At 38.8% G+C, this 23,735-nt stretch overlaps 1 protein-coding gene and 1 long non-coding RNA gene across 18 annotated transcripts in view; one reads left to right on the forward strand and one right to left on the reverse strand.

Annotated features, from left to right (window-relative positions):
• THRB (thyroid hormone receptor beta) overlaps window positions 1–23,735 on the forward strand; it is a 370,384-nt gene that overhangs the window by 291,656 nt on the left and 54,993 nt on the right. For all 17 annotated transcript variants that reach the window (XM_023207293.2, XM_031935260.1, XM_031935261.1 and 14 more), the window contains one exon: window positions 5,746–6,006. In XM_023207293.2, coding sequence (XP_023063061.1) covers window positions 5,746–6,006 — 261 coding nt within the window. The remainder of the gene's footprint in view (window positions 1–5,745; window positions 6,007–23,735) is intronic.
• LOC111539467 lies at window positions 6,094–23,265 on the reverse strand. Its single transcript, XR_002730684.1, has 3 exons — window positions 23,143–23,265; window positions 18,732–18,794; window positions 6,094–6,510 (listed from the first exon to the last, which is right to left on the reverse strand). It is a non-coding gene; the product is annotated as an uncharacterized LOC111539467 (long non-coding RNA).

Genomic DNA, 23,735 nt, shown 5'->3' on the forward strand with positions numbered 1-23,735 from the left:
TCTGCCAAACACCTATTATTCATAAGGCTCTTTTGCAAGTGCTGGAGACACAGTAATGACCACAACAGTGCTCATCCCTATTTCTGTCGTGTTTACATTTCCAGTGAGGACAGACAAAACAGTTCCCATTGGTGACAAGTATGATGAAGAACCTAAAGTAAGATGATAGAAAATGGTTGGGGAGCTGGTCAGGAAAGATCTCTCTCAAACCTCAATGACAGGGAGCGGGTGATATAAGGATTTGGACAGGGGCACTCCAGGCATAGGAAAGAGCTTCTGCAAGATGCTGCGGTGGGAATGGGCTTCCCATATTAGAGGCAGCCCTTGTGGCTGGAGGATAGAGAGAAGGGGGCAGAGCCATGGGTGAGGAGCTCAGCCAGAGGGAGGCTCAGTGGGGCCTTGAGGCCACTGTAAGGCCTGAAGATTTTATTCTAATATTGATGGGAAGTCATCAGATTATTTCAAGCACCAGAGAAATACACTCTTATTTATACTTTCAAATGCTCACTCTGGCTGCTCTGTGGAAAATGGATTGTAAGTGGCTGAGAGCAAAAGCAAGGAGACTTGTTATGAATATAAATGAGTAATGGGAAAATTAAATAAGGTAGTAAGTATAATTTCTAAAGAACTTTCAAAGCACACATAAAACAATAGCTATTAATAGGTCATTTACTACGCATCAAACTAAGGGCAATAAGAACATATCGGTTAATAGCACAAAAGGCAAAGAAGAGCAGGTGAAGTGCTTCTCTTAATTTTAGGTTCCTTGTCAATCAAGCAGTATATGTTCCCTGGATGTTTGTGAAGATAAAGTGTCTAGCTCAGCTCCTGGATCATAGTAAATGTTCAACCAAACATTACTCTCCTGTCCTGCATGATTCTAAAAAACATCAGTTGAGGTGTACATAGTCTGAGAATTCAGCAAGGCTAAACCTTATGGGTGGAAGTAAAAAAATTAAAATGGAAATTAGAGGCTTCCTACCTAATAGTCTGATGCTACACAATGATAATTCTACACACTCTCTGGGTTTACAAAGCACGTTTTATACACACACCCCTAATGCAGAATATGGTTTGCAGTCAGTCTCAGTACCTAATATTAATGGCCTTTTAATGCAAGCTAAACTCTTGCAATGAGTGCCATGAAATCCCAGCCTACGCAGCTTACCCTTTCTGACCACTTTGTCATAATCCTATTTCCTTTGCTTTAGCTCTTTTCTAAGGTATCAGCTCGCTCTTGTGTCCTGAAATACTTGAATATTTTAATCTAATTCTTTTTTGATGGACAGATTTATTTTCTATCATCTTTAATGAAATTTCCAGAGATAGGATGTAAGTAGTTATGTTAATGAAATTTGTGTTTGTTTCTCTTTTGCAAAAGAACCCTTTGGATCAGTGTTGTGTCAATCAAAGCCATCAGAATGATGGTCATCGAATGCAAACCTAATCATTCAAGTCTAAACTCCCTTGAGACACACAAACCAAAGGAGTTCACATGTCCCTATCTAGTTATTATTTTCTTTTGTTCTACTATTTTTAATTCATCATAACTAATTACATTGGTTAATTGTGTTAATGTCTAGAATGGGAAGTATTGAAAGCCATATGTTAACTAGGATTCATTGAAGAGTAAACGGTTCATGATTTATGTGAATAACAAGATATGATCATTTCTAGAATGCTCCCTTTTTTAAAAAAAAATTACTTCTACTACTGTGTGCATTGTGCCCCAGATAATGCTCAGAACAACAGGCTTTTATTTTTAATTTTTTATTTATTTCAGTAGGTTTTTTTGGGAACATGTGGTGTTTGGTTTCACAAATAAGTTCTTCAGTGGTGATTTCTGAGATTTTGGTGCACCCATCGCCCGAGCAGTGTACACTGTACCCAATGTGTAGTCTTTTATCTCTCACCACCCTGACCCTTTCTGAAGTCCCCAAAGTCCAATGTATCATTCTTATGCCTTTGCATCCTCATAGCTTAGCACCCACATGTGAGTGAACACATATGATGTTTGGTTTTCCATTCCTGAGTTACTTCACTTAGAATAATAGTCTCCACTTCCATCCAGGTTGCTATGTCATTATTTCATTCTTTTTTATGTCTGAGTAGAATTCCATATGTGTGTGTGTGTGTGTGTGTGTGTGTGTGTGTGTGTGTATCACATTCTCTTTATCCATGAGTTGATTGATGGGCATTTTTTGGGCTGGTTCCGTATTTTTGCAATTGTAATTTGTGCTGTTATAAACATGTGTGTGCAAATGTCTTTTTCATATAATGACTTCTTTTTCTCTGGGTAGATACCTAGTAGTGGGATTGGTGGATCAAACGGTAGACCTACTTTTAGTTCATTAAGGAATCTCCACACTGTTTTCCATAGTGACAACAGGCTTTTTGAGTAAATACTTATTTACATCCATACCTGCAATCTACGAGATAATATCTAATTAACACCCGACTTTTAAGGCTTCACTCAGTAGACCTCAAAACAATGGATGAATTTTTGAATGATAACGAAAATTTACTCTGAGGTTGTGTAAAACATTGGAGTCTGAGGAAACCACAGACTTATTCAAAACCTGTCACTAATTTATTTTCTTACCTTAAATGTATCTTAACCCTGTGGATCTCAAACTCTGTTGGGTATTGCAATCACCTGGAGAACTTGATAGCTCTATGCATGCCCACACCCTATCCAACTTCAAAAAGTCTGGTCTTCGGTGTTGTTTAGTAGCACCTCAGATGATTCTGATACACATCAAAGTTTGAGAATCACTGACTTAACCTTTTGGGATGTTAATCTCCCTAAAAAGAAATATCCCATTTGTGTGAGTTTTGAAGGAACAAAAGGATATGGGCATTAGACATAGGAAATTACTAAAGACCATCATTGCCAACCGCAAGTATGTGGAGGTAACTTGTAGGTCTCACCAACAACAGTATATCCAGTAGGTAGAATTTCAGGACCTCAGTGTCATGGGTGTCTCATCCCTCCTTGGGAATGGAATAGGAATTACATGTTGCCCCCCTGTTCTTGCAAGGATAAAAATCAAGAATCCTCCTTAAATAAATTCCTCTTGAGCTTTCTCATGACCCAATCGGGACTTCTCAGTCTCCAGGTTTCCCAGCAGTGCCCCAACCAATAAACCTGCCAATTAAGCAACTGAATATCATTATTGCGAATGTAATTAAAGACAGTAATTATGAGCTTGTAAATGCCTCCCATGAATGAAGCCCTTTTCCCAAACCATCTCGGCTGCTTTTCTTTGGAAAATGGAAAGCAATCCTATCCCTTGCCTCACCCCAAGTGTAGCCTTCCTTGCTTACAAGAAACCCCCTTCTTGCTGACCCAAGGGACATGCTGAGCAAGCTTTAATAGGCTGTGCTTTAAGGGAAAATGTCGTCTTGGAGTGGAGCCCCTTTCAGCATCTCTCAGCCAAGCCTTGTTTCCCTAGGGAGTAATGACTACCCAGTTTGGCTGTATTTCTTAATTTCTGTGGGGTCAAGGGACTTAATACCAAATTTTAGGAATTTCTGCGGAAAGATTAAATCTTAAAGCCTTTTCAAAATAGTTTGAGAACTTTAGCATTATTTAAATTAAGCTTTGCGAGATGCAATTTGCTGAGGATTTAGAGTCATTGAAAATAAAGCAGACACCATAAAAACATGCATGGTGAGAAGACTTTTCATGTCTGTGGAAATAATATCAATCTCGTTAGGCCCAGAATTAACCCCTGCCCTCAGTAACTTTATATTTAGCTCATGAAAACCTCAAACCCTTATGTATAGTGGTAGTTGAATGAGTTACACATGGATATGTTTAGCTCGAAATGCAATACAATCTTTCAAGATCTCAATCTGTTGTTGCCTTTTAATGGATAGTGAGAATAAGTGCCTGTAATTGCAGCAGTAACTAGCACAGTCGAAAGTGGTAGAAGTCCACACCTTTTTGATTTACCATGCAATGAATAATGCCATGTAAACTCTGAAAAGGAAGAATCTATGTTTATATAATGTACCCAATATAATGCTTAGCACAGCCCTTTGCATAGAATGAATTTTCAGAGCTCTTCTCTGAATAAGATCAAATGTTACGCCCAAAAATTGGCACAGTATACAATTTTTAAAAGGAGACTTACTGCTTATTGGCCAAATTAAGCTATTTCAAGCCACAGCATTTCCATTTACTATGACAAAGGAATCATGTGTTGATTATTACTTTGTTACTACTGTTTATGATTTTCTCCTGGAGTAGAAATACAGTGTGCATGGGCATTGGAATTTTCTCATAGTAACATGAAAACCCAGAAGGGTAAATGCAACTTTCCAAAGTGACTGAGTAATTTATACTTTTAGAGAAACCATCCTAACCAACATTAGCTGAAGACATCTGGTAGCTTTCCAGAGGGTGCTTATGAAAACCTAAAGCATTTTTAACCCTCATGTTAAATAATTTAAAATTCACTTTAAATATTTGAAAGTCAGCTTAAAATTCACTGTGTTATGCACAGGTCAGGATAGACATGTCTCTCTAAGCCCCAGAGATATGGGTATCCATGGTCTTCTGGTAATTTCAGTGTTAAAAAAATTCGCATATAAATTTGTGAATTATGATCACTTTAAAGAGACCATAGAAACTCTGAAAAGCAGGACTCACATATTTATATTGTATTTTTTCTAATTTTGACAAACAGTAACTTAAGAATTTCTGAAAATATGGATGACCAGATGGATTATGTTTTTTTAATGTGTACAACATGCATACAAATATGTGTGTGTGTGTGTGTATATATATATATATATATATATATATATATATATATATATTAGCTTGCTCATTTTTGCTCTCTATATCCATGTAAAGATATTTAAGGAAGTAAAATTTGCCACCAGGGAAGGTTAGTGTCAGAAATTTTTCATCATATCATTACATTTTTTCCCATTTCCTATAGGCCAGACCCTCAAGTCCCTATAAATTGAATAGAAAAAATATATATAATATACATAAATAACCAGCTGCACTCCAACCAAAGATTTTAAGTTCATCATTCTATCATTAGGGCTCTTAATTTGTCCCACAGCTAAAGCACTATCCGCTTTCCTTCATCGGTTCTTATTGCCAACTTGGGACTATATTGAAGCCCTTTACAAAACTTCTATTTGTAAGATCCCCTTCTTTTTTTTTTTTTTTTTTTCTTTTTGTAGGCCATCAGAGGTAGAAGGTGGTAAAAACAGAGTTGCCACTCTCGGTGTGGCCACGTGAGCACGTCCCACTTAAGTAACAGGGTGTCCCTCAGGTCAGCTTGTGATAAAACCCAAGTCAAACAAGGCTGAATCCTGGGTGTTTTATGTCCTAAGGATCTGAAAAGTGTTCACGGCCAGCCCTGACCCTCAAGACCTCAAATGGTCATCTAAGCAGTAACATAAATTGGTGTGTAAACTTGCTCCTGGGCCATTGCTGTGGAAGTGGGACTGGCGAAAGTACAGCCTTGCCATGCAAGAACTAATGTCTTTCTAGGCATTTAAAATAAGGGGGAATGTGTTGATTACTCCGACAGGCAATCCAACTGCAGTGGCTAAATGCCCAAGGCTGACAAATTCTGCATCTTATCACTACCGTCAAGTGGCATGTGAATACTGTAAGCCCAAAAGAATTGAGAAACAACTTGCCTTCCAAAACTCTGCATCTCAGCAAAATCTTGACAATGCCAACAGCTCGTCATCTCGTGTTTTTCAACCCTTTAGAAAATGGCCTTACAGCCTGGGACAAACCGAAGCACTGTCCAGACCGAGAACACGACTGGAAGCTAGTAGGAATGTCTGAAGCCTGTCTACATAGGAAGAGCCATTCAGAGAGGCGCAGCACATTGAAAAATGAACAGTCGTCGCCACATCTCATCCAGGCCACTTGGACTAGCTCAATATTCCATCTGGACCATGATGATGTGAACGACCAGAGTGTCTCGAGTGCCCAGACCTTCCAAACGGAGGAGAAGAAATGTAAAGGTAACCAGATTTTTATTAGCCCATTATCATGTGTTTCAACAAGAAAAAAAAAAAAAAAAAAAACTCTGTTGTAACTGTGTACTCCGTCTACATTTCTCTTCCAATGTATGGTGTCCCATGTTTTCTCCAACTGTTCTTTTACTGGGCGTCATTTTCTTCAAATATTCTTTTAAAAGTAAATAAATAAGTGGAATCCAAAGAAAGCAGCTTGTTTTGGATTCACGTTGTGCTGGGACGCTTAGGGTGAAGACATTTTTACTTCTCTAATTAGTAGAGGGGTAAGTTTTGGCTTTAATTCCATTTTTGGGTCTGAGTAGAAACAGGCATCGCTGTATTTTTATGACTTCTTGCTTTAAAGTGTGTCTGTGCATATGTACATTTATTTTCGCAATTGTGCCAGTAGCTAATGGGATCTCAATGCCCACCTTTAACCTAGACAAGTCATGCTCAAATGAGAGGTTTTAAGTTGTTGTCTTCTACTCATTAAATCCTTGTGTCATCATCCTGAAAGGAGAGATTATGGTGTTAGGAGGTTGTCACCTCATAAAGCAAAAAAAAACATTAAACTGGCCTAAGTTCCTGATTGCATTAGATTTAACTGTTCTTTACCTCAGGTCGCCTCCGCCCTGACAGATGTCTTCATCCTGATCGCTTTATTGTCTTAGGGCTCCCCAAAATCTTTGCTTCTTAAATCAATTTGTGTCTTTCAATGTCCAAGAGATCAATTTGTATCTTTAAATGCCTAAGTTCATTTAATTTCCCATTCTTTTTCAGCTTAGTGGACCTTTTTTTTTTTTTTAAGGGAGGGTCTATTTAGTTTTTCTTTATGGATTGTGACTCATGGTAAAGTTTAAAAATTGTGTTTTGAAAATCTCGTAATCATATACCAACATATAATAATGAAAGTTTACAAAGACTCCCATTTACAAGCCCTGAAGGACTTACACAGCTGTTCTACTTTGAACATATACACATGATTATATTTATCCTTCATACAAAAGAACTGGTCTTTTAGGTTTTCTGAAAATAATTTGAAAGCTCCTAGGAACTACCAGTTTACCTGGGAAATTGAGTGTTTCAGTTGGAAATAGAGTTAATCAAAAGTAATAGTGAAATAGTGTTATGAGCTCTGATTTGAGGGCAGTCAAAACTATACATGTCCCTTTGGAAAGGTTTGTATTTGGACTCTTATATATATAATCGAGGAGATCTGAGAAATTGAAAGGGCTATTTAGAAAAAAAAGCAAAATAGAGTTTTTCAAAGGAGTCAGGATGTAGGACGTGTGTGTGTGTGCGCACGCGTGCACGTGTGTGCATGCACAAAATACATTTGTTTGCAATACAATTGAGATTTAGTCTTAGCATATGTGACCAGATTGTATCTCCAAATTATATGGGCTGGCACTAAAACCATGTCAGTTTACAGTGAAATGCCAACAGATAACTCTAGCATCCTTGTGATCTAATAATGTCATAAACCCAATTTAATTCACTCACAATTGATATCCATATTCATTCACTTATTTATTCATAGAGTCCATCTATGTCTCTATCATTTAAAATAAACCTTGGCCTTACATATCTAGTTTCCAACACCACACATTTCAGTTTGTTGGCCATCTTAAAAGGAAAAGGAAACAGCCTCTGTTTGGATACAAGATGCTTAGTAGAGTGGTTAAGACCACAAATATTTGAGACTGATCTATTTGAGCTAGAATCCTAGCGTTTCTACTTTCTGTCCTTGACCAAGCTTTTATAAGATTGTTAATACAATTAAATAAGATGATGTAGTTAAGCATTTCGCAAAGTACCTGACTTATAGTGCTCTCTGAATAGCAGCTGTCATTATTGTTGTGATCATTATTATTAGCTATGCATCATTAAGTCATATAAATACCTTGAATTATGCTGTGAGCCTGGTAAGGAATGAAGCAAGAGGAGAATTTCAGATGGATGTGGGGTGGGGCATGAGGTTTCAGGGAGGTTAGAGTGGATAATTCATTTTGCATTCATTCAACGCTTTTTCACTGAAAGTCAGAGATGTAATAAGAAAATATAATTAAATTATGAAAGTCCTTCCTCAAGATTCTAATATTAACAGGAAAACAACTAAAATAAGTCTCCCATGTTTTCCAGAGTAACCACCAGGGTTCACCTTGACACAGTCATGAGGCAATGCCTTGGTTCAGCGTGAAAATGCCACCAGGAAACCTATGTTATCATGGTCCAAGAAACTTACAAACTAAATATCATTCATTCAAAACGGGCACATGTATTGAGTGAGGCAGCAGTGAGTCCAGGACAGCAACAAGATTATACAGTCTTTCCTTATAGAGTTGGTTCTCCATCTGCTCTGCTTGTCAGCTCTATATAGTTACTATGAAGAGAGTTCTATTTTGATGTTCATCCATGTTGGGCATTTATTTCCTAGATGGCTGTCTATCCCACAAGAATGCTTGACATCTCAGTCTTGGGCTAGTAATCCATGCATTCACTCATCGGTGTTTATTGAGTGCCTGTATACAGGATATTGTCCTTGATGTCCAAGCATAAGAAAATGGCAGCAGGGCCAAAAGAACATCCAACTAGCCCTGTTCCAAGTACCCCCATGTAGAAATGATACGAACAAAATAGTCCTGAGGATACAAAAGTTAATTCTGCACAACAGGATCCAAAGAACACATTGACTCCTTTAAGCTATGCAGTGAGCCCATCTGCCGGATCAGTCATCTAGCCAGGCTAGAGCAGTGCACTTCTAAGCGTGGTTTGGTGACTGGGACCCTTCTGCGAAGTGGGTCTATTGATGCAAATACAGAAACTGAGAGTAAGCTTTAGGAACTTTTATAGCAGTTTGACGTTGCCACTGGCATCCAAATGCATGATCAGTGAATTCGTCTCATTGAACAGGACATAGACAGTAGTTGGATGTTGTCAAACTTGCCTGGTCAGTCACGTGTGGCTTGAACTATGTAAAAGTCTTGTGCTGTAGAACCATGTATTGCTCCACAATGGACCAGATTTTTAAAATAGGCTTTCACTTCAAGTAGTTTGGGAATCACTGATTTATGTTTGTAGTACTCTTAAATATTGTTTCTTTAGGGGTTTTTGGTAGTTATCTAAGATTTTGTTTGTCATTTTGTTCTGAATACTGGTTTTTTGTTTTTTGTTTTTTGTTTTTTTTTTGAGACGGAGTCTTGCTCTGTTGCCCAGGATGGAGTGCAGTGGCATAATCTTGGCTCACTGCAACCTCTACCTCCCAGGTTCAAGCAATTCTCCTGCCTCAGCCTCTTGAGTAGCTGAGATTACAAGCATGCACCACCATGCCCAGCTAATTTTGGTATTTTTAGTAGAGACAGGATTTCACCATGTTGGCCAGGCAGGTCTCAAACTCCTGACCTCAGCTGATCCACCCACCTCAGCCTCCCAAAGTGGTGGGATTACAGGCTTGAGCCACTGTGCCCGGCCTTACTGCTTTTATTTTAACCTGCATATACCTATGCTTCTGTCTGCTATAGGCATCCTAAGTGAATTAATTGATAACACATTTAATTAGAATGAGAGCTCTGGAGCCCTTACATTCTGTTGCAGAGCCCACAAGTTGAATCTGCTGGAGTATCAGAGGCTATTTTAACCAGGAGCAAGTGACCCATTCCCTTCTGCAACTCACCCCACCCACCCACACCCGCTCGTTCCATGCCACACTTCCTTGGCACTTTAATCACAATTTGAACTGATTGCTCAGCCATAAGGACCACATCCTACTCCTTGTCCTCCTCCTCCCTTCCCAGTCTGAGATGATAGATCCAGTGCTACTGAAAGTGTGGTAGTATCAACCAGTGGCTCTAGGAGAACCTGGAGCTTTGTAGAAATAAGAATCTCAGGCCCCACCCAGATTACTGAATCTCTAGAGAGGGGCCCAGCCTTCTATGTTCTTGCCAACCCAGTGCAGGTTCGTAATACCTGGGTATCATGACGTGCTTGAGAATACTGTTAAACTCGTAGCACAGGAAAGGGTCTGCCACCTGGTGGGCACTTAGGAAATCTGCATCTTTTTTTTTCCCTTCCTTGACTGCACATGGGGAGCCACTTGAGTCCCTCCATTCTTGGTTGGGCCTTTCTTAGGGCCTGGCTTATCTCAATTGCCAACTGGAAGGTCTGCTTAGTCACTGCCTAATAACAGATCACCCTGGGACTTGAGCCCTTCTAAGAACCCCACACTGTTTGACTGGGGTCCTGATCCTCCCCTGAATTCTTACAAGGCTTCTCCCCTCTACCCTCTCATGCCCTACTGTACTTCTCACTGGGAACCACAGGGTCCCACCTCCCACAGGATGGGCTCTAGACAGATGCATGGATCCCTGGAGCTGGACCTAACCAGCCCTGCCGAACCCAGGCAATCAGGCCTCTATACTTTTATGTCAATCACGGACCTTCCTAAAACAATGAAACCCAAGGGGAGAAACAAGGCAGGGACTCACCGACCTCCCTGGTGGACTCAGAAAAAAGGAGAGCAGCAATCAGTGATCTCACGGAAATGTCTCTGTGCTTCATATTTTTAAAACTGATTCTGGAATACCCAGGAAGGCAAGAGGGAATGAGTTAAAATAATTTTAAGAACAAGTTACTTCCTCCCATTATAAAAGCCTATATGTTCACGGTAGAAAAAAAAAAAATGTCTACAAATTTTTTAAATTGCAAATGGTTTCAAATCAGTTGAAGTTCTATCCCCCAAGGGTAGGCACTGTACATTGTTATTATATTTCAGTCTTTTCTCTGTGCATGTGTATTTTTTATAAACCTGGGATCAGACTAGGCATACCATTTTAACCAGCTTCTAATGCCTAACAATATATCATGAACATTTTCCCATGTCATTAAATATTCTAAGTCCTGACTTTCATTGGCTATAGATTGTTCTTGCTTATAGATGTATCATAATTTATGAAACCAGTCCTCAAGATTTAGACAAGTTAAAGTAATTTTTTAAACAATATCTTATGTCAGCAAAGGGGAAAACTATTAACTCGTGCTCTTCATAAAGAAAAAAAATGAATCAAATCAGTGATGACAATTTCAAATGATATACCATTCTCATTTACCAAAATAACAAAGTGTCTTAAAAGTTGGAGACATAAATGCAAGTCATTGTGTGCATTATAGTCCTTCACGTTAGACATTCACATTGTCAGCAGATGATTGCTATCTTTGTCCTTCAGTAAAATACAAGGACATCTCCAGGTGAATAAGTGTTTTAGAACGTGGAGGATTGAAAAACTTGCGCCCTTCCACCAGTACTATCGTCTGCTCCATCCATCTCTGCTCTCCACTCTGCCCCACTCATCAAAAATCAGGATCTGCCGTCCCAACTGAGAGTGCCAGTGATTCATATACCACAAGGGCACTCTGGGAACCTCAGCAATCAACATGAGAACACTGGCTCTCTCCCCACTTTTGGCATATGTCAGATAGCTGTGTGATTTGATACTTCAAAGGCAGGGACGAGTACCCCATGAGTATACTGGGGCAGACAGAAATAGAAGATCAAGGGGAAAAAAAGCTACCTGCGAGATGGGAGGGAATTAAAAACAAAAAACTAGAAACAGCAATGTTAAGGGAGGTAGACATCAGAAATCCAAGGCCCTGGTTCATCTAACTTCAGTTTTCAGAGATGCGGCGTGGAGCAGGGGATAGACCACCCCACACTTTCCAAGGCCAACTGAAGAGTGTCTGTCATGCCAAAAGATGCAGATGTACCCACCCACACCTCTCATCATACTCTGTCCCGGGGAAGTACTCACACAGGGCAGAAGTCTGTTCAAAAGTGTTCTTTGCATCTTTGTTTTTGTTACTGATAAACTGGAAGCAATATAAATGTCTGTCCACTGGGGAATGTTCCAATAAATTGTGGTATATCCAAAGCATTCACTAGAAAAATTAAAAACAGACTTTTTTAAAAGAAATGATTTTAGGAATGCTTAATGAAAGTAAGCATGCATTAAGAATAGTGTAATCCCACTTATAGCATTAAAAGTCTATATAATTGTGTGTTTACAAATGTGCACAGAAAAAAGTTCCCAGATATAGATCAAACTTGTTTCAGTAGATACCTTAAAAAAGAAAAGGGTGGAATAAGAAAGATTAACTCCATATGCAACTGCATTCAAAAATCTTTACAAGAATATTTTAATAAATATTAATGAATATATTAATGAATAATGATGTGCATAATTTGTTTAATGTTACGATCATATGCCTCACAGTTAGGCTTAAGTTGATTTCTTGCTCTTTAAATCATCAGCTCAGGGAAAATTTTTTAACCTCTGTAACCCTCAGTCCACTTGGTTTTAAGCAGGGGAATAATATCGAGCTTTCAGATTTGTTGTAAAGATGGAAGATATTTCAATGAAAGATTTAATTTTTGTAAATAAAAAAAAAAAAAAAGGCCAGGTGTGGTGGCTCACACCTGTAATCCCAACACTTTGGGAGGCCGAGGCAGGTAGATCACTTGAGGTCAGGAGTTCAAGACCAGCCTGGCCAACATGATGAAACCCTGTCTCTATTAAAAATACAAAACAAAATTAGCTGGGGATGGTGGCATGTGCCTGTAACCCCAGCTACTCAGGAGACTGAGGCAGGAGGAGTGCTTGAACCCAGGAGGCAGAGGTTGCAGTGAGCCGAGATAGCGCCATTGCACTCCAGCCTGGGTAACAGAGCAAGACTCTGTCTCAAAAAAAAAAGGAAAAGAAAAAAGATGAAAGATAATATGTATAAAGCACCCAACATAGTGCCTGGCACTTAGGAGAGACTAAACAATGATAACTCTTCTTAGAATATAAACACACCTCTTAGCCTTGTGCCCACCTCCTCCAGTTTTTGCCACCCTTTCTGACCTTGAAATACATTGAACTATATAAATGAAGAGAAGCAAAACAAAACATCATGTGCACAGCTCTAGTAGAGGCATAAACAGTTGAAAAAAAAAGTCCATAGCAACAACTAAAGTATTTTTTTTTCAGACTCTTTTAAAATTTAAAACTTTAAATAAGAAATCAAGGGGAAAACGCAGTAGCTGAACTGGAATTCTAACTCAGGCAATCTGGCCTCAGGGTCAGAGCTCTCTACTGTTATAATCCCCTGTGACTCTAAAGGGTAAGAACATTCCAGACCTAAAGGAAAGAATTTGAAACTGTGGAGGAAATACTGTTCTACTGTCAGGTAAAGATTGCAGGGTGGTCAGACCTGCCATGATGGGAGCAGTAGGGGTCAGCATGTATCTACTTATATACAGTCCAAGGTCATATTCTGGTGCTGCCACTTACCAGCCATTGAAACTTGGGCAATTCGCTTAGTTTGTTTGAGCCTCAGTTTTCTCATCTGTAAAATGTAGACCCTCCCTCACAGAACTGTGGAAAGAAACAAGCTCTTAAATGATCTCATGGGACACAGTGAGTGCTCAATACATGGGAGTTATTTTTCTTACAGTGAGCCAGAAAGACTATAAGAACCACGTTGGACATTAGGAATGTAGAATGCCCATGTAAGAATAACCACTAAATTGTGGCTGACAGGATTGAAGTTTCTAAAGCCAGGAATATTATGGACGCAGACAGAACAGATGCAATAGCCAAATCCCGTGACTCTTCCAACAGGTAGTTTTCAGACAAAATCAGATACAAGTGGATAGCTGATGTACCTAGCATTGAAGTTGGAAAGGTATTGTTGGGAGGGTCAGCCTTACAAAGACATCATAGGTGATCGCTGGAATTCAAAGTCTTTCCCTTCCCCAGGACATCTCCTACAAGTTGCCCTGAATGCTTATAATTCTATCGTTGTCCTCCTATTGTTGTCTTTCAAAACGCAGACTTACTGGCTGAATATCTTATCAAGTCATTACCTTCTCCAAATGGATGAATTGGATAAGATTCCTTTTACTTTTGCCAGGGTCCAGTAAAGACAATGGAAAGAATGGAACTAGAAGGAGGCCATGAACAGGATAAGGATAGCAAGGGATAAGAGAGAAAGAAAAGAATAATTATAAGGAACAGGACTGCCAAGTAACAAGTAACACTGTGCAGCTTGTCAGGGTGTGAGCAGCACTCACTTCATTGTCAAGGCTCTAAAGACAAACGTCACCTATCTCATTGTTTGTCAAGGACTGACCCTGAACATAGGTTTAAACTACAAAGAGTTTCCAGCCAAATCTAGACAAATGTGTGAATGGCGTAATGATCATAGGCTATCAAGATATCCCCAAAGGCCTCACCTTACACAGCTGGCCTGCTGCATCGTATCTTAGGGATGTTGCCCAGCACTTAGTAAACACATAGGAGAATGTTTAGAACAGATGACCACTGGTTCTTGGCTTTGACACTTACCAGCTGTTTAACCTTGGCTAGATCAATAATTCTCTCCAACAAAGAACATAGTCAGAGATTAACTGACCACAAAGAAATCAAAGAGATGAATCTGCACTCCATTTTTAAAATGGTCCTCCAATATGATCATCATACTTCCCCTTGTGGGGAAGGCAAGGAAAAATATATTAAATCATTACCAGCCCCCTAAAACAAGCTATGATCATCATGAAAACATAATATCAGTCCCAGGGTAAGTTGGGAAATCAGTTGCCTTAAACCATCTCTTTCAGTGTCCTTACTTCCCTTGAGGACATCTTTTTCCCAGGCACATAGGAGTCTTCGGGCTATCCAAACCCATTTTCAGTTCTCTAAGTCTAGGCTTCTTCCTCTTCAGTTTCTGAAAAATTCTCATTTTCCATAAAAAATCTTATTCCCCTGAAGTACTGTTGGTGACCAGTACTGACTTACATCCTGACCTCTCCAGGGCAGGGAGGCTTTGAGTTTTGAGTACCCCCAGAGATGCTGCAACCTCATGCCAAAGGTAGCCTCTGATAGAGGCATTGCAGACTAGGAGGCACATACATGGGGGAACCATATCACCTGTGCTATGACCTGGCACAGGGCTGGTTTCTCTCTCCAGTTATTTGAGCTGTATTTACAGATTGGTCTTTCAGGTCTTGGCCAGTTCAGCCTTCTTGATTGAACTGGAACAAATGTGAGCCTCTATCCACACTGCCAGGGTCCCAGAAATTCAGAACCAGCTGAGCTTTTCAAGTAAGATTAGAGTCAGAAACCCTCCATGGTCTAGAGCTGTTCTCCATGGCACTGACCTGACATAGGATTATTGTATATTGTGAACCTCTATCCCCATGACATTTGTCAGTATGGGCTTATAAAAGGGACTTGGCTTTATTAAACTGCACTGCCTCTTAAAATACTGAGCTGTGCTGCATATGTGACTGTTTAACTCAATTGTCTATATGATAAAGTCACTTGGCATTTGAGTAAGAATATCATGTGTGGGTTGATGGTTTATTAGTCTAGATTGCAATATTCTATGACTGGCAGATTGTACCCCAACCACCCGTAGTTGCCTCAGACATCCAGTACAGCTATAAAGGCCATACTATTTTGGTTAAGCCTCAGGACTAATGAAAAGATACATATTCAGCTCTTTGTTTGCCTAGTTCTGGAAACAACTTCTTATAATAAGACTAAGATATAAAACTAAAGGTCAAAACTGTGTAAGTAAAAGAAGTTACTGCCCTTTAAGGGAAAAATAATACATGTTAATTTTTGCAGCAATTTCAATTGAATGGGTTTCCAGGGAAACAGGTATCTGCAATGGGTTCATCCCACTTAATATTTATGACAAGACATAGGGAATTTCTTCCTTGTTATCTTTTCCTGGTTACACACGACACGCTCATTCTTAAATTTCCTTTGAAGTGATCATTCTATGCTTGAGTCTTATTTGTTCTCCCAAAAAAAGAAATAAATGCCCATTCTATGATTTTTTAAGAACCTTTGATATCAGGAATATAAGCCTGGTGATCACTACTAAAAAATAAAAGTATGCAAATCAATCTGACTCCCTTTTTTAGTGAATCAAAAGCTATTTGTTATTACTTGTTTTATTGAAAATCTGCTTACTTTCTGAGTTGGATTCTGTTTCTAAGAGTTGAAGTGGAAAAATAAAATTGGTGGCAAAGGACCACTAAGTCTTCAAGGTTGAGTAAATTGTATGTTTTCTTGGAAGAGCTCCTAAGGCAGACCTATAAATTTCTTTTTATATTTTGTTTTAATCTCAGGCTTACCAAAAAGTTGTAATAGTGCAAATAATTCCCATACCCTTCACCTGGATTCAACAATTGTTAACATTTTACCATATTTCTTTTCTCATTCTCTGTATGCGCTTGTTTGCTTATATACATATTATTATGCCATTTGCAAACCATTTGAGAGTAAGTTATAAACATCATGCCCTTTAAACTCTAAATACCTTCTAAAACTAAGGAAATTATCTTAGGAAACTATGGCACAATTATCAGAATTGGGAAGTTTAACATTGATGCATACTATTTTCTAATCTACAGACTTTATTTACATTTTACAAATTATCCTTCCTGCCACTCCCTTGGAGGAGGAGTTGAGGTGAGGACCAGGGCTGGAGACAGGACTTGTCTCTAAGAGGTTTTCACAGGCTTCGTTCCACTAGACAGGGCTGGGAGAGGCCACCACCAATTGTCCTTTATACTAATCTTATTTTCTGGTCTGGGATCCAGGCCAGGTTCATTCATTTTATTTATTTATTTTTTATCCCTTTAGTCTGCTTCTTCCTCCCACCACCTGTCCAACTTTAGAGTATAATGGACAAATAAAAATTGTATGTATTTATCATGTACATAATTATGTTTTGACACATTATACATCTTTAAATGATTACATCAAGCTAATTAACATATCTACCACCTATATCCTTATCATTTTTTGTGGTGAGAACATTTTAGCAATATTAAAGTATACAGTGAGTTATTAAATATAGTCACCATGCTGGCCGGGCGCAGAAGCTCAAGCCTGTAATCCCAGCATTTTGGAAGGCCGAGGCGGGCGGATCACGAGGTCAGGAGATCGAGACCATCCTGGCTAACACGGTGAAACCCCGTGTCTACTAAAAATACAAAAAATTAGCCGGGCGTGGTGGCGGGCGCCTGTAGTCCCAGCTACTCGGAGGCTGAGGCGGGAGAATGGCATGAACCCGGGAGGCGGAGCTTGCAGTGAGCCGAGATCGCGCCACTGCACTCCAGCCTGGGCGACACAGCGAGACTCCGTCTCAAAAAAATATATATATATAGTCACCATGCTATGCAATAGATCTCCAGAACTTAGACGTCCTGTCTAACTGAAATCATGTACCCTTTGACAAACATCTACCCATTCTACCTGCCCTCCCCACTGCAGACCTTAGTTATCACCACTCTACTCTACTCTGCTTCGATTTCAGCTTTGTCCATTCCACATACCGGTGAGATCATGCGGTGTTTTTCTTTCTGTGCCTGGCCTATTTCACTTAGCATAATGTCCTCCAGGTTCATGTTAGTCTGGAACCATTTCACAGTTTTTCTTTGTCATTCATGCCATTGAAGAAATATTTCTTGAAGAAATACAGGCTGATTATTGTGGAAGACAGTGTGGTGATTCCTCAAGGATCTAGAATTGGAAATAGCATTTGACCCAGCCATCCCATTACTGGGGATATACCTAAAAAGGATTATAAATCATGCTGCTATAAAGACACATGCACATGTATGTTTATTATGGCACTATTCACAATAGCAAAGGCTTGGAACCACCCCAAGTGCCCATCAATGATAGACTGGATTAAGAAAATGTGGCACATATACACCATGGAATACTATGCAGCCATAAAAAAGAGTGAGTTCATGTCCTTTTCAGGGGCATGGATGAAGCTGGAAACCATCATTCTCAGCAAACCATCGCAAGAACAGAAAACCAAACACCGCATGTTCTCACTCATAGGTGGGAACTGAACAATGAGAACACTTGGACACAGGAAGGAGAACATCATTCATCAGGGCCTGTCGTGGGGTGGATGGCTGGGGGAGGGATAGCATTAGGAGATATACCTAATGTAAATGACGAGTTAATGGGTGCAGTACACCAACACGGCACATGTATACAGATGTAACAAACCTGCACATTGTGCACATGTATCCTAGAACTTAAAGTATAATTAAAAAAAACACAAAATTATGGAAAAGAGGAAAGAAGGGAAGATAACCAGAAAAAAAAGAAGAAGAAATACAGGCTGATTATTATTTTGGAATGTCCCTTAATTTAAGTTTGACTGATGTTTCCTCATGATTTTTTTTAGACAAGGTCTCACTCTGTTACCCAGGCTGGAGTACAGTGGTAAGCTCATAGCTCACTGCAGCCCTGAACTCCTGGCCTAAAGCAATTCACCCACTTTGGCCTCCTTTGCTCTGGGTTACAGGCATGAGCCACCACACCTAGCCTTTCCTCATGATTAGAATCAAATTATACATTTTGGACAGAGATATTAAAAAATTGTATGACATGGCGTTTGTTCCTATAAAATTTTAGAGTTAATTATATGATGCAGAAATAGTTTTCAGTCTTCCAAACCACTTATATCTTAGTGTGAGCAGGCCTAGATCTTTACTGGTGAGCTCATTTATCTCACTGAGTTAGAAGAAAGTATATTTTCTAAAAGTTCTCTAATAAGCATCTATTCATGCTCTAAAGGTGAACGTCAGAAGAAAAAGTTATTTGTTTCTCTGCCCCCTCTGACATTTTTAAGGTTTTGAAAGATAGGATGATACTTACCTAGGGAACGCCTTTCTCCATAATACAGACAAAGAGTACACTGTCCACGGTCTGAAGACTTTTCTGAAGATAAAAAAATAGACACGGCCACTTTATTCTCTTCTCATATTTTAACTAAACATTCTTTTCTTTCCACGATCCAATCATATTAAATTACAAAACAACTAAGATCTTAGGTTAACCTTGATATTTATTATGTATCTTTCTAGAACATTTCGACATTTGAAATAAAATGAAGAATTTCAATCTGCCATTTCTAGATTTGGATCTCAAGGGTACCAACATGAAGTAGATCCTATTTTTGAAAACTTTTACAAATCCTTTTACTCTACTCATCCTTCAAGGCCCAATTCAAACATCACTTCCTCTGTGCATCCCCATGCACCATCAGAATGAATTTGGGTTTTTGTTTTTAATGCTATGATAAAATTTTGTCCAAGTACTCACTGTGTTCTGCCTTATTTAATTGTGGCTTCTGAACATGCCTGTTTGATTCACTGGAGATTGTGAATTCATCTTGATTTATACTGACAATGTTTTAAATTGAGTATGTTCTATGTGTCCAATACTGTACTATATGCTGAGAATAAAAAATTATATGCACACCCCTTTTTTTCATAGGATTTCAAACAGAAAATGTTGGCAGAATTTTGAGTCTAGGCTTGCAATGAGCAGTAACTCTGTTGACAACCAAGCGATGATGAAAATTCTATTGGCTGGCTAGCATTTGTCTTAGGAAAGAATAATGAAGAATGTAACCTATGTTGTTTCAAAAATAATAATTCCATTTTACTCCATGTTCACTTAACACTTGAAGTATTCAGTGTATGGGATACTGTTTTCTGCTTGCTGATATGTATTTTTAGTTTGGTTGCAAATTTCAGAGTCAGGGCCATGTCTTCCTCCTATGGTGTATCTCCATTCAATCTGGGAGAATAACATACATGGTATTGATACATAAATGATGTAAACTTTATTTTATTTTGAGAATCAGTCTTAGTTAACTCAAGCTATTTGTAACCCTGCATCTATTTTTATAAAGCTTCACTGAGATATAATTTACATACCATCAAATTCCCCTGTTTTAAGTGTATAGTTCGATGATTGTTAGTATATTTACAGAGGCGTGCAACCATCATCATGATCTTATTTTAGAACATTTCCATCATCCCAGAAGAAACTTTGACTCCTTGACAGTTACTCCCCATCCCTGTGCCCAGCCTCTGGCAATGAGTTTCTTTCAGTCCCTTTAGATTTGCCTTTTCTGAAACTTAACAAAAGTGGAATGCTGTAGTATGTGGTCTTGTATGACTGGCATCTTTCTCTTAGTATACTGTTTTTGAGATTCACCCGCAAGGTAGCATGTATCAGTACTTTGAACTTTTTACCTTTTATTATTGTTATAACATTTTCAAGTATACTGTAGGACTGGAGCCTTTATTGACAAAGAATAAATCTTTTGAAACTACATCAGTTGTGGCATAGTCTAAATTTTGCACTAGTTGTTCTTAAGGGTGAAAAAGCAAAGTAAATGCAGATGATTCGATTGTTCATTCATTATTCCTATTATTAGGGAAATTTGTTTTAAAATTAATCTCTGACATGTTATTCTGGGATAAAGAAAGTATACTGTAGCTGTTAAATGTCAAAATTGTTCCACTTAAACAACCAGTCAACTTTTCACATCAAGTCGATCATTGTGAATTACAATGAAATAATTATCTTAACACATAAAGGGGAAACATAGCTACTTTCTCTAGGTGATTAAATTTAAAACTACACTAAATGAGCTACTATGTGATATTCAAGTAAAACATAAATGATATTTATAAAACACATAAAATATTGAAGAGCGTTTTTTTCTAGAGATACAGGGAAACATATTGACTATAATAAATATACAATGTGACATTAAATTAAGTACATCTTTGGAAAAACAGATAAATCATTGAAGTGATCTTAGAATTTGTGTTAAAACACATTATTAGTCACCCAGAAATTTCAAAACAATAAAATAATTTTCCACTTAGAAAAGCATAGTGTGGAAGTGGGAAAAGTGATTTCTAGAATAGTAACTCGAGGGCCTAAATTTCAATACTAACCTTTTCCCTTAGTAGTTACGTACAGTAAGAAAAGCACCCCTCAGTTTTCCACTGTGCAAAATGAATGGAAATACCTTCCCAACCAATCTTATTGTTAATAAAGGCACCATGCAGGCCGAGCGTGGTGGCTCAAGCCTGTAATCCCAGCACTTTGGGAGGCCGAGACGGGTGGATCACGAGGTCAGGAGATCGAGACCATCCTGGCTAACACGGTGAAACCCCGTCTCTACTAAAAAATAAAAAAAATTAGCCGGGCAAGGTGGCGGGCGCCTGTAGTCCCAGCTACTTGGGAGGCTGAGGCAGGAGAATGGCGTGAACCCGGGAGACGGAGCTTGCAGTGAGCTGAGATCCAGCCACAGCACTCCAGCCTGCGCGGCAGAGCAAGACTCCGTCTCAAAAAAAAAAAAAAAAAAGACACCATGCAATAGACCTCATCATTATAATATAACCGATTGTCTAATTAAAGGGACACCAAAACTGAAATATTTTTGCATTTTTTTCTACACCATGATATTCAAGCCACATCAGACTATATTAGACTCATTAAGGTTTGCTTTTGAATCAAATGTTCATTTATAAAAAAGAGCAGACATTCCACTGTTGGCTTAGAAAATTGAAGACTTCAATGATGATAACAGTGGTCTGAAGTATATTTCAAATTTTTCATTTTTCTTTCAATCTCCAGCCTTAAGAATACTATTCTGTTCACTTTTGTATATGTGCATTTTTCTTTTGGTTTGGATCCTGAGCTCTTTTGAATAGTATCTCATTCTCTCAAAGCACAAGGAGACTTTATGATTTGCCTTTGGTCTTAGGAAATATCAGTCAGAATAAAACCCTTGACCTTTATCCCAGAGTTCTTATGTGAAAGACACTATGCTAGGACTCCAGTCTTTAATCAGCACTGTTTCATCCACTGGAAATACTATGCAAGAAAGGCGTTGCAATAGTACAAACGTGTCTGGGAATTTTGGACCCACAACCCATTACTTGAAAACCTAGATGAAACAAATCTTGAATTTAGGCTAAAATCAAACTATATATTATTTCTCAATATGAAAAAGAGGATTGCTGAACTTAACATCCAGCAAAGATTGTTTAGTAATTTTCTGACATGTGTAAATCATGTCTGACATGATTAAGTTTCTGGACCCATCAAAGAGGACAGATGACAAACCATGAAAAATCACTGCATGTCAGTCACGATAGCCCTACAGTTTCCCAGACTCCAGTGTAAGCTGCTAAATGGCATAAGGGCAGCAAAACAGAGACATACCATTTTGGACATAAATATGGTATTTGCATGCATTGAGAATATCAGTCCATTTATCAGTCTTATGACTGCGGGCAAGTTGTAGAACCTCTCCGAGTCTCAGTTTCCTTACCTCTAAAACAGGAACAGTCATATGTACGAACAGGATTGCTGTGAGGCTTAAATGATATAATCTATAGGAAAGTGGTTAGCACAGTGCATGGGCCATTGTACATAGGAAATAGTGTGTGACCACGCCAGAGAAATGCTATTCAACAAAACTGCAAATGGCCAGCATTCAGGTCATATGAGAAAGTGGCAAGAGATAAGAGTAGAAAGTAGTCAGGAGTTACATTACAAAAGACTTCTAAGTCTTTAAGCTTTATCTTAAAAACTAAAGATTATTGCAAGCTAGGATTGGGGTTGTGGGAGGGGCAATAGGTGACATGCTTCAGATTCTCCTTTAAAATCAATTCCCCTAGCCGCAATGTGGAGGATGAATGGAAAGATCAGAGTAAGATCAGAGGCATAGAAATCTCTTGGGTTAGCCAAGTTTTCTCTTAAAAATGAAATGATTAGTTTAATTAAAACAGTAACAGCATAGAATAGTTGGCCCTTTGTGACTAGAGGCTGTGGCAAAGCTACAAAGAGATAAATAAGCTGTAATGAAAAGTCCAAGTATGTAATTTCTACTTGAACAGATCTGGATCTGAATCCTCACTCTTCAAATTACCATTGTGCCACTTCAGACAAATTTTTTTTCATCTAATAAAAAAAATATGACTACATTAGGACAAATACCTAATGCATGCCTGACTTAAAACCTAGATGACAGGTTGATAGGTGCAGCAAACCACCATGGCACAGGTATACCTATGTAACAAACCTGCACATTCTGCACATATATCCCGGAAGTTGAAGTAAAATAAAAATTTTTTTTAAAAATGTGGTCAGCCATAGCTGCTGTAGGACTATTGTGATGTTTAAATAAGATGATGCATATAAACACCCGACACAGAATGTGACACACTGAGTTTAGAATCAGTATGTGAGGTACCTTGGCATCCAAGGAAAGGGGTTTGGTAGGTGGCTGGAATGCAAGTCTGGAAGGCACAAGGGAAAATAAGCACCATCTGCACACAGGGGCAATAGCTGAAGCTGTAGACATTGACGACTTCACTTGGAAGAATATGTATGGTTAGAAGAGAGCTGAGAATAGAACCAAAGTCATGGCCAATTGTAAAAGACAGACGAGGAGATTATCCCCTGAAGATGACTGAAAAGAACTGTCCAGAGATAGAGGAGACATGTGGGAAAAGGCTATATGACATGGAGGTTTCTGGTATACCATCAATAGGTTTGGCTGTGGAGTGAGGTGGAAGCAGAGGGCTTGTGCTGTTGTGATAGTATTATGTCCAAAGACCCAAAAATATCAGATATCACTGCTCCTGTTGAGAGTCTGGAGTGACAATGATAAAGTTTGTTAAGTAGTATGGTATGGGTAGTGCATGATCACCAAAACTCAAAGTGGAGGCCAGGAAAATTGAGCTGCATTGGCCACATGGAGCACGCCATTCTTCCTAGCCTAATTAGGCCTAAAACGTTTTAGATCAAGGACAAAGCCAATACACCTGCCAGGACCAGGAGACA

Source organism: Piliocolobus tephrosceles, chromosome 2, assembly GCF_002776525.5.
Source record: "Piliocolobus tephrosceles isolate RC106 chromosome 2, ASM277652v3, whole genome shotgun sequence".
Lineage (NCBI taxonomy): Eukaryota > Metazoa > Chordata > Mammalia > Primates > Cercopithecidae > Piliocolobus > Piliocolobus tephrosceles.